This window comes from Nelumbo nucifera, chromosome 6 (genome assembly GCF_055504915.1).
Source record: "Nelumbo nucifera cultivar China Antique chromosome 6, China Antique-T2T, whole genome shotgun sequence".
Classification (NCBI taxonomy): Eukaryota; Viridiplantae; Streptophyta; class Magnoliopsida; order Proteales; family Nelumbonaceae; genus Nelumbo; species Nelumbo nucifera.
This window is the reverse complement of record NC_142654.1, coordinates 27,843,179-27,855,000: the sequence shown is the minus strand read 5'-3', so window position 1 is coordinate 27,855,000 and position 11,822 is coordinate 27,843,179. Positions and strand designations below refer to the sequence as shown.

General features: G+C 36.0%; 1 protein-coding gene across 1 annotated transcript; it reads right to left on the bottom strand.

The window, feature by feature from the left end:
* Positions 1 to 309: 309 nt before the first annotated feature.
* LOC104598548 (uncharacterized) lies at positions 310 to 11,472 on the bottom strand. The gene is made up of 6 exons (XM_088890786.1): positions 11,255 to 11,472; positions 10,893 to 11,014; positions 10,238 to 10,323; positions 10,031 to 10,091; positions 8,891 to 8,977; positions 310 to 607 (listed from the first exon to the last, which is right to left on the bottom strand). Exons 2-6 carry the CDS (start codon positions 10,971 to 10,973, stop codon positions 515 to 517), a joined length of 408 nt encoding a protein of 135 aa, XP_088746912.1. The 5' UTR covers positions 10,974 to 11,014; positions 11,255 to 11,472; the 3' UTR covers positions 310 to 514.
* Positions 11,473 to 11,822: the final 350 nt, after the last annotated feature.

The window sequence follows — 11,822 nt, the reverse complement described above, 5'->3', positions numbered from 1 at the left end:
TTACTTTCAGTTTGATATAACTTTGGGGTTCAGTGTAAATCCTAGAGAAAAGGGTAACATTTACGACTTTTGGGTCTGTTAGTAACTTGGAATCCGCTCTAATGGGCTTGATCAAAATGGTGTTACAATCTACTTGCTTTTCCTACAAAATAGTGCATTATATATATCTTTAAACAAATCAGGTTTTTCAGTCTTGGAACTACTGTTCTCAAAGCAGTCAAAGTGAATCTCTGGGATGCACTTCTTGATTCACACTAGCTCTGTACAAGGAAGATCAGATAATTATTACAAAACATAATAAGAAAATGGTAACATCAAAGTGGGGATTTCATCTTAATAATTTTTCTACCAAAAATAACAATAATAATCATCAATATAGGTACTCTTATGAAGTTCACAAAGTACATTGGAGCCTTCAAAAAAAAAGAAAAAAATACATTGGCCTTTTTGTGGAGCTTCCCAATTGGTTTCTTGTCTCCATTTGAGAGGAAAGCATTGGATTGGATCCATAGATCTATAGATATTTTCTGGCAAGGGCTCGAACTTTTGTGTTGAAGTGTGATGATGTAATGCGGGACCCAGGTAAATAGAGGGGATTGAGAAGAATCTGCCATTTTTAACAATATGCAAATCAATAAAGTAATTAGCTCATTAAAAAAAAAAGCAGAAGAAATAAATTCCTTAGCTCTTGGGGGTACTACTTTGATAATAGGACATGCAGTTTGGTCTGTGTGTGGCAAATAGACAGGGCAATAAAATTCAGACTCACTGACATCAAGTGCTAGTTAGTATTTATTGAAGGAAAATTGCACACTCACTGCTATTTTTCTTACAAGAATTTATGCTAAAAATCCAAGCCAATATTTGACAATATCAATTCTTTTCTCTTGGGAAAAGAAATCAGCTTGATACTTTCTAAGGCCAAATCAGTAACTTGATCAAGCTATTCATCTAGTTGAACCGAACTCAGCGACCAGGATCTAACAATGGAACCCATGTTAACTTTATATTTGGAAACTGTAGATGCGTTTACACTATTCTGTTGGTCTACTAACTTGCAAAGGAAAGAATAATTTCTTCTGTTCTATTATATTGGTCTATTAACCTTGCAAAGGAAACAAAACCATGAAACTTTGGCTGCTACTTACATGAGGTAAGATCAGTTTTTTTTTTTTTTTTTTCCTTTTTCAATTGATGCTGAGCAATGCTGCAGTCAGCACATTAAGGTCATTGCAGTCCCCTTTTCTTATCCATCCTCCCAACTCTATCCTCTCTCTTCAACTATACTGCTTTGTTTACATGAAAAGGGCTGCACTTGTTGCTACTGCTATCTATATCCATTTTTTTTCAACTTTTCCTTTTAACTGTTTGCAATTATTCCTGTTTAGAGTTTTTTAACATATTAATAACTGAACATGTTTTTTTTTTTTTTTTGATGAATAACTGATTACTTCATTGAATTTTAAGGAAAGTGTACAAGAGAAAGTGAGAGAGAGACAAGCTCTCTTATCTCTCCCCCTTTAACTTTAGTTATAATTACAATTACAGTTGTTCCCAAAATGTTTGAATTCTCCCAACCCCTTGCTTGGCCAGTGCATCAGCCATTGAATTAGCTGTTCTTCTCACCCACTGTATTCTCAGTTCCATGTCCTTTGTGATCCATCTGAGTTTTTTCTTTTCATTATTATACTTCCACATCCTACTTTCCTCATCCAGTAGCCAAGCCACTACCAGTTTGGAATCCCCTTCAATGATTAGCTTTCTAGCATTCATGGTTGTAGCCCTTTGCACTCCTTCCATAACTGCCATTACTTCCACTCTTAGTGACTCTCCTTCACCTGCTGGGCCTGAGAATAATGCACACACTTTACCAAAATTTCAATCTGCTTATTGACATTTGATACTTTAAATTTTGAATTTGGACCAATTAATCTTAATGACTTTATGGATACCTATGTCTTCAATGGATTTGGATTATGGAATTTTATGGATGTCCATGTGTTTTATGGATTATCCTCTTATAGAGGTTTTAAAGAATCCTTCTATTTATTCTTACTTCTTTTAGAATTCAACTTGCAAAATCTTATAAGTTTTTTTCCCCAAAAGTGGTACATTGTTTCTTGCACATCTAAGGGTCGAGGAACCTCTTTCCGTCTCATTGCATTTTTTTTTTTTGACAGGAAGGATTTCCAAGGTTCACAAGCCACAAATTTTCATTTGGTGAGGGTCTTTTCTATTTTAGCATGGTAATACCCACAGAAATAGATACTCCATTTTCCTTAAGTAACTAGATTCTAAGACACCTAAATTACAAGGTTCATTTCTGTAGGCAGATGGTGCCAACATTTGCACTTGAAATATGCATTTACAAAATCTGGATACAGCTTAAAAACAAAAAGGATCTTATTCACAATATTAACAAACTTAAAATATACCTTGTCTCACCAAGACACCAGAAGTTGAAACTTTGGAATTGTCAATCTATAACTATAACTAGGTTAAGGTGAATGGATCAGTGTGAACCTCTAATCCAGCAAGCAATGCACACAGATCAGCTTTACCAAGAGTCCTTCACTCTTTCCTCCCAATTAGCTAATTCACTCAGCCAATTGGCTAATTTCTAGTCGGGGGTCTAAGACTTTGTTGCCTAGTAGATAACCATCAATATTAAGCTTGTCCAACAAGTGCTAAGCTTTACCAATTGCCAAGGAATCTTTCTGGATTGGAATTTGCAATCAAAAAATATTTTTCCAGTTGACTTCTAAAACAGACAGCCTATAGTCCTTAATGCCTTCCAATATGAAGTCTTAGAACCCAGTTTGATACCTGGAAATAAGTTACTCCTTTAATTGGAGAACTCCAAGTTTCCTTCAGTCCTAATGCCCCAACAAATAGTTAAGTGAGAAACTATACTAAAAGGTTTTTCCCATGGTGTCTAACTTTTTCCAAGGATGAAAAAGTCTATCATCTTTTCATTATGGAAGTGCAGTAAATGAAATGGTGCTCTTGTTCATCATAATCAGACATGTTTTTACCCCAATAAATTATAAGTGTTTGATCAGAACGCTTTCAGTCTTCGATATAAAAGAAGTGACTTTAAATGGAACCTAGATTGCAAAGATCCTGGAATAAGGAACTAATTGTCATGTGAAATAAATGGTTATAGAAGGACCTGAAAGTGAGGCAGCCAACAGGCTCCGTTTCCCAAATATGTTCCCTAGACTGTTGATCTGGAGCATGTTTCTCATGAAGGACCAAAAGGAGTTCAAACATTCAAATATTTTCAGCATTCTTCTCCTCAATTCTCCTATAAACAGGGGTTTCCACAGAACCCTATTTGCCAACCAAGCATCATAAGAACTGAGAAAATCTATTTAGGGACCTCCCTTCAAGGGAAGAGTATAATAAAAGGATCGAATCAAGTGTGTTCTTATCAATTTTTTTTTGTCAAAGCTAACCATAGATTTAGGGTTGCCTTTCCAATTGCCAGACCATAGATGAACCAAAATTCCCTACTAGATCAATCCACAGGTCTCAGTCTATATCTGGTACCAATAAGCAATGTTGTAAAAATCTGACAATTTACAATATGGTTCACAATTTGAACCAATGGTTTTGATTTGAATCTTATGTCTGAATATTTTCATGCAAAAATCTTACAATGTATATGATTCCTGCACTTCATTGCGATTCAAATAAATTCAATTAAGAATTAGCCCTCTACTTTGTCTTTTTTTTATTCTGTGTATATTCAGTTTTGTCAAGGGAGACTTGTTTTAAAGCCCTTACTAGAAAATGATTTATTTATGTTATTTAATGCCAGGTATTGTGTTTATTTTACATCTATGTAGGTTGAAGAGCCATTGTACGTAGATTATTTGACTTTTTTTTATCAATAACAATTTCATTAATTCACCAAAGAGGTTACATAAGGAAGACAAACACACTTATCTTCCAAGTACAATCAAGAAAACAAAAGAATAGGTAGAGACAAAAAATTACAACTTAGCCCAAAACATTGAATCCCTTTCTGCCCCTTGTTTAGCTAAACCATCAGCTAGAGAATTGGCTGATCTTTTGACCCAGCACATTTTAACTTCCATCTCCCGCACCAGCCACTCAAATTTCCTCTGATTACTATACCTCCATAAACCATTGTTGTCTGCATTCAGCCACCCTATCACCACCTCCGAATCCCCTTCAATTAAGAGTTTTCTGATGTCCATCTCCTTGGCTTTTTGGACTCCTTCCATAACTACAAAGACCTCAGCTCTAAGGGAGTCACCCACTCCAATTGGGCCTGAGAACAAGGCAAAAATGACCCCATTCTCATCCCTAAAGACACCCCCAATCCCTTATTGTCCAGGGTTCCCCCTACTACTCCCATCAAAATTTAATTTCATGAACCCAGCAGGTGGAGGTGTCCAAGACACACTCATTACTGACTTGGTCTGTGTGCACTTTGCTATTTCACCCCACTTCCTCAACATGTCATCCACTATGTAACCTGTGAATAGTTCCAAAGATTTCAGCCACTGTACAGTCCTAAAATGAATGATAGCCTTTAGTTCTTCCACCCCTCTCTCAGCCGCTGAGAATATCCTGAAGTTTCTTTCTTCCCATATTGTCCAACATACTGCAGCCCTCAAACCTCTCTACATAGTCCTTCCCCTTTTCCTACGCCACCTGAAAACAGAAGGGGAAAAAAAGCGAGCAGATCTGATGGAGGGTTCCATCTACACCCAAAGAGGGAAAAAGCCCATTCCCAAATTGACCTCGCAAAATGGCAAGACACCAATAGGTGAAAACCAGTCTTCCCATCTGCTTTACATAGAACACACCAATGGGGTGACAAGCAAGTATTGGGTCGCTTCTTTTGGAGTAGATCACCAGTGTTGAATCTTTCCAAATAGGCTTCCCAACAAAAACTACCAACCCTAGGAGGGATTGCTCTACACCAAACCTCATCAATAGGGAAGGGGGGTTATAGGACTGGTGGACTAGCTTAGGACTTTGAAAAAGGAAGCACAAGATAAGAAGCCAATGGGGGTAAGGGTCCAAATTCTAGAGTCCACCCTTGTGGGGTCTAAGACAACATTATCAAGAAGTTTAAGAAGGCTCGAAATATTAGCAAAGTCTGAATCCCTCAAGGCCCTTCTGAGACCCAAATTCCACCCAAGCCCAGAATTGGAAGAGGACGGGGTAATGAAGGATGAAACTGGTTCATTTTTAAGATCAGATAGAGCATACAAAGAAGGAAACTGATCCTTTAGAGGGGCATTCCCCACCCAAGTTTGTTCCCAGAATTTTATGGAGTTACCGGAATTCAGATCATACCTGATATTGGGGGAGAATACTGGAAGCAGATCGTGAATGGCTTCCCAAGGAGACTTCTTGTGCCACTATTCTAGTCCATAGCCTCTCCTTCTCCAAGGGGAACCTCTACAACCACTTCCCTAGAAGAGCCATATTCCTTCTCCTAACATTCCCAAGCCCCAAACCACCACAAATTTTACTCCTGAACACTACCTCCCAGCTGACTCTATGATCCCTCTTCTCCTCTCCCGACTCCCACAAGAAGTCTCTCATCAACTTCTCCAACCTGTTAGATACCTTCACTGGGATTTTGAACACAGACAGGAAATAGATGGGTAAATTAGCAAGTGTGGCCTTAATCAGTGTAACTCTTCCACCAAGAGAGAGGTAATTCTTTTTCCAAGAGACCAATCTTTTTTCAAACCTTTCCACCACCAAGTTCCAAAAGCTCTCCCTCGTAAGGTTAGATTATTTGACTTTCAACTCAAACTTGATTATGTCATCTTAGGCTTTTATTGTACAAGTGGTAATTGGTAAATTCTGTTGTTTTAGGCACATATATGGTAGATGTGGGTTAAAAATAAGGTAGCATCATTTTCATATATATATATATATATATATATATATAACTTTTAGTAATTTTATATTTAATTTTTCAACAAATTTGTAAAAAATAGGAGTAATCTTACTATGATTTTCAGAACATTGCCATTATGTTCCCTAGTAGGTCCATTAACAATTACCATAGTTACCTGTTACAGCTGTGTATTTAACTCTCTAGGCAACCTTATTCACAGCATGCCATTCTCCTTGAGCAGACATTATGCCCAATATCAACAAGGTGATGCTTCTTAACCATAAGGTTGTTTTCCCAAGAAAAATATTCCTATTGGATTGATTAATACAAAGTTCTTTCTCCTAAAATGTCATGTGCAAGAACCAATTTGCACCAAAAGAAAGTGGAAAATCATTGGAAAACTAGAACTACACATTGTGAGAACCAGGTTTATTAAAAGGTTGTGAATTACATGCTGTGAACCTGAACCTGAACATGTAGAACCAACCATTTAGGTAATTATGGTTAGAACTTCCTTTTGAGTGGACTATTTTTAGGATGAAGATTAAGAAGAAGAAAATCATGTAATTTAAATGAAGAAATATTGAGGTCTCCTATACCTGGTTATCCTTGCTAGAACCTAGGGGAAGCTCCAAAAAATGTTTTCTCTGTCACTATCAATCAATGTTACTGCTGTTTGACAATAAGGAGATGTACAAGGGGTATCTTCATATTTTAAATTGTCTAAGATATTGATATAATAAGTTAAAATTTTAATCAAGCCAACCAAAAAGTCTAAACTTTGACCATTTAAACTTGAAAAAATGTGCAAATTACTCAATCCAGTGAATTCTATGGCCAGGCTTGGACCCAATGTGGACTTGAATTTGTCATGAACTCAAATAAAGAAGCAAATCCTTCATTCCTAGAGATTCATGCAGGAAGAAGCTTATCAAGTCCAATTTGTTTCTGAAATGTCAAAACAACTATAATTGTAACCATAGTTTTCATGGTGCCAAGGCGAAGCTAGATGATAGGGCCTTGTTGTCTAGTTGCCTAGCCGGGTGCCTAGGCATTGCCTAGGCGATGACTTTTTTAAAATAAAGTACAAATCCTAGGGTAGTTCCCTTAGGTTTCATGGTAATAAGCAGTAATCTTTAGCAAACAATTACCATAATCCTTATGAAATAAGTATAAACCCCATACCAAAAGATAGAAAATCAACATATTTATGAGAAGAAAAATAAGAAAGGAAAGAAAACATACAAACCATAAGGGTTGAGCCCTTGTTTTGGTCCTAGGAAGAAAAGTCCTATTGATTGTTCTTGTATGTTAATTGGATAAAATCTTCAAGTTATTTCTTACTTATCAATTCAAGTTTTGAAGTCCTAACGGATTCAAGACTGCTACTGATTATTGAAGGGGATTCCCAGGTAATAGTGGGTTGGCTGAAGGATTCGGACACTGTGATTTGGGGTTTTAGAGATCTTCTCAAAAAGGTTAAATGGTTAACAAGGAATATGACAATCAGAGTTCAGTGGGTAGGCAGATCAGCAAACTCAATGGCTGATTCACTTGCAAAACAAGGGGTTCTTTGGGATGTTTATTTTGGACTTCTATGTAATTTCTTTTGTACTTATAATTCTGTAACTAGTTTTAAAGGAAAGGTCGCATCTCGTGCCTTTCCATGGGTTGAATGTAATTCTTACTTGCTGGTTTAAAAAAATCTTACTCATTTATCAAAAAGAATTCAAGACTGCCACTGACGTTCGTGTTGATTGAACTCAAAAAAATAAGAAAATAATAAAAAGAAAACTAGTATAAGAATCATCATCATTACCATTCATCCATGCCTTGTCCCAACTATATGGGGTTGGCCATATGAATCCTCTTTTGCCAATCCGTTCTATTTAAAGCCATATCCATTGTTAAATTGTTAGTGCTTAAATCATTTCTTACTACTTCTATCCATATCTTTTTGGTCCACCTCAAGCTCTTATGGCCCCTTCAATGTGTAACAAATCACTTCTTCTAACTGGCGCAATTGGTCTTCTATGCATGTGCCCAAACCATCTTAGTCTACTCTCTCTCATGTTATCACCTATTGGAGCTACTCCTAGGTTCCCATGGATAACTTCATTCCTAATCCTACCCCTTCTAATTTTTCCACTCATCCATCTTAGCATTTGCATTTCTACCACATTCATTTTTTGGACATGTGGTGTCTTACATATAAATATGTAGGCATTAGGGTGAGGCAACCCTCCAAGAATGCCTTATTGCCTAAGCATCACCTTGACAACGATCATTACAACTTGGGTGGTTTGGGTCCTATGGTCAAGCAAAGATCAAACTAGGAATTGGAGAGTCAACCATCAAATCATTGAACCCAAGGTGATCAATCAAAGGATGCTTAGACCCCAAGCCATATTGAATTAATATGATTTGGGATGGATTACAATGTCATGCAATATTTTAGAAGGTTAATAAGAAGTTGCATATTAAGACTTCAACTCAAACCTTGTGCTTGGAGCAACATTGGAATCACTAAGCCAAATGAATTTTTTTGATAGGACTAAGCCAAATGAATTTACTAATTATTCTAATAATTTTGTTAAGCACCTTTATATAGTAAAGTGTGTAATATAAATTATGAGTCTCAGTTTTAGTGGGGTTTCCTAAGGTCTCAACCCAAGCCAACCCAACCTTGGATGGAATTTTTCTTTTTCAACAAGGCCCAACCTGTAGCCTGAAAACACCCATCTATCTCAGTTTGTTCGTGCTGATTGTAGCTCAGTTATATTTTTAATAAGCAAGAATACTTTAAGGATTAAATTTATAAATCATTAAATAAATACATCATCTCAAAACCACAAAAACAAAAATAACAGAATTTCTTAAGTCATATTAGCATTCAAGTTTCACGGATAACATATCACAAGGACATACGTTATAGAATAAACTGAAGAGACAAACAAATAATGCCACATGATAGACAAGCATAGTTTAACAACATACCTTTATATAGAGTTCATGGACCTCTTGGAAAAAACTTCGGATTCCATCATCGTTACGAGAATCATGAAGTAGCATCAATCGCGTATGTATGATATACTCAGTCAAAGAAACAAAAGAATGAAGAGATAAAAAGGTCACTGTTGGTCCCAGCTATCTGGGGCCTTGGGAGGGGTAGACTGGATATGGACCTAATCTATGTTGTTTATTTAGGCACAAAGTGGCCACTCTCAGACTTGAATCCATGTTCTCACACTTGTCATCCCAGGATTTTACCATTACACCAAGCAGTGGTTCTTAATGAATAAGATGAATAACAACTGTAGATTGAAATGTTAATACATCACTAAATCTATTTAACAAACAAAAATGTCATTTTCCAAAGAAAGCAAACAAATACATATAGGATAGACAACCCACATTTCTCTTCAAAAAGTGTCATTGAAAAGCATACTCTGAAGCACTCCTATATAGGCCAACCATACAACCAGATTTTGCACAACCCCAATAATTGTAGCAATATGATTCATGCAGATTGGGATCATATAAAAAATACAGCCTATGATTGCTAAGATCATTAGTAAGTTTGACCATTTCTTAGTTGGTAATGTCTATTATCGATGGTTCCCCATATCTGGGAACAAAAAGTAATTCTTTTAGTTGTGCCCATTGAAGGAATAACACACCTTTTGGACAGCCCGGATTACCAACCATGATAATGGCATAGCACCATCAATTCATTCATTTGAATTTTCTTTGTTCAGTAATGAGGATCATACAAATTGTAACCAAAATTGTGTTGTCTGTTGTAAGTTGCACTTTGGAAAATTTCATATACCTAATAGCTTGCTCAACAATCAGGTAGTACAGATGGATACGTAATGTGTATGTTTTCCAGGTAGTCTATAAAATATAATTAAATCAATAATTAGATATAGAATGCATAGGCATATAGCATGTAATTACAAATGAGTAAAAACAAAGTTGTTGAATGAACCTCAGAATCCAATTGCAGTAAGTGTTACTTAATGAAACCTACGAGTTAATACTAAGATATAAAATATACTTGGATCACTTGTTCTATTTGTGAAAATAATGACTTGTATTTAAGCATTGCATCAATTTGTGAATAGCTAGGATATGACCTGCAGTAACATATACAGAGACCACCAAGTCATTGAACCTGTCCACTGCCTTCAAGAACCTGAATCAATAATTTCAGACAAACAAATTATCAGGTGCTAAGAAGAAGAGGAAAAGGAAATTGTTTGAGTCAGTTACCTGCTAATTTGAACCTTCATGAAAGTACCTATAAGCAAAGGAAAACAATCAGTAGTAATGGAAACTTACAAGGCACTTGTAGTCCATGCAAGATCCTGAACAACATCCAAAGCTGCATGTAGTATAAATTGATGCTGATGGGCAGATTCTTCTTTCTGTCACATTAGAATGATGTCAGAGTGCTAACCATTAATATTAACAAATGCTCATCCAAGAAGAAAGGGTAAAGATAGGGGAAATGTTGTAAATTCTACAAACAGACAGATTACTGCAACAGCAGAATTGCAAATGCACAACCAGTGAACCATCTTTTCACCCAAATAAAAAATAATAATAATAATAATAAAATTACCGGATACCTTGTGAACCTAGAATTAGATAGGCTTAAAACATGAACAATGAAGTAGAATTTATATATCACAGTTGGCATCTTATTGTATTTTAAGAAAGATTTTGCATACAAGGTGTAACAAGCATAACTAAGATGGATTGACTTGACTGTTGCATCCCCATTTCTCCTCTACCTTTGCAGATAAAACGAATCAGAGTCACCTCTAAGAAATCATTCATTATGATGTCCTCGTCTTCTAATGCGAAAAATACAAAATTGTGTTAAGTATTAAATATATTTTCTAAGCACCAAAGAAAGACTAGTATAAACCCGCTACTTTGTAATAAAAAGTTGGAACTTTGATTTAAAATGGTGGCAGAGTAAGATTCATACTTTAAGCGCAGAGCCCAGCTCGGCTTCATATATAGGAATGTCATTCCTACTGACAATAATGAAGCAAGCTGTGCTTCCCATTCCTTTCCTCTATTTAAATCAAATGCGAGGTGTTATGTTTACTGCAACATAACAGAAAAATGAAGTCAGATCTCCATAAAGATATGTGGCCATCAAACAGAAATTTAGAACAAGACAGATCGTACACAACCTAAAAAAGGAAAATTAATCAAAACAAGCAATATGCGTAACAAGAAAAAAAGAAAATTGGAATGAAAGTGGAAAACATGGAGATCATTTATTAGAGATTCAACTAGAACATATCAAAACTTAAAAGTGGTATTGATGGGTTTCTAAATTACTCTTTTCGCAGCGGTTGATCATGAATAGTGGAGTTCTTTAATTTTCGAATCCAAGAGAGGATTTCTTTGTTGTTTGAACTTAGTGGAGAAGAGAAGGGAAAGAAATCTTAGGGGTTGTCAGGTGACTAGTAGGAACGATCAATTTGAAGGGAAGAAAGTTGAGATTTGCTTCGACTCTACGTCTTTGTGTTTTTTCAGAAATGGGTGAAATCGATTTCGTGTCCAAATGTCGTTCATGAGCCATACGAGGAAGTGGCTAAACTGCTGGTTGGGGCAACCGAGCCGCTGAACAAATGAACCGGCCTCGTAAGGCGAGTTGACTCATGACTGTTGCCGTGTTGCGATATCTAGGGGTGCAAATGAATCATGATCCTATCCAGATAGCCTCATTTTAGAATCCTATACGACCGAATTCGTATCACCCTTAACTGATTCGAGAATAAATATCCGATCTAAAATATATGTTATTTATTTATTCATAAATATATTATTTACATTGTATTTTTTAAATTTGTTTTTTATAAAAAAACATATATATTTATATATGAACAAAATAGTTGAAAAGCTA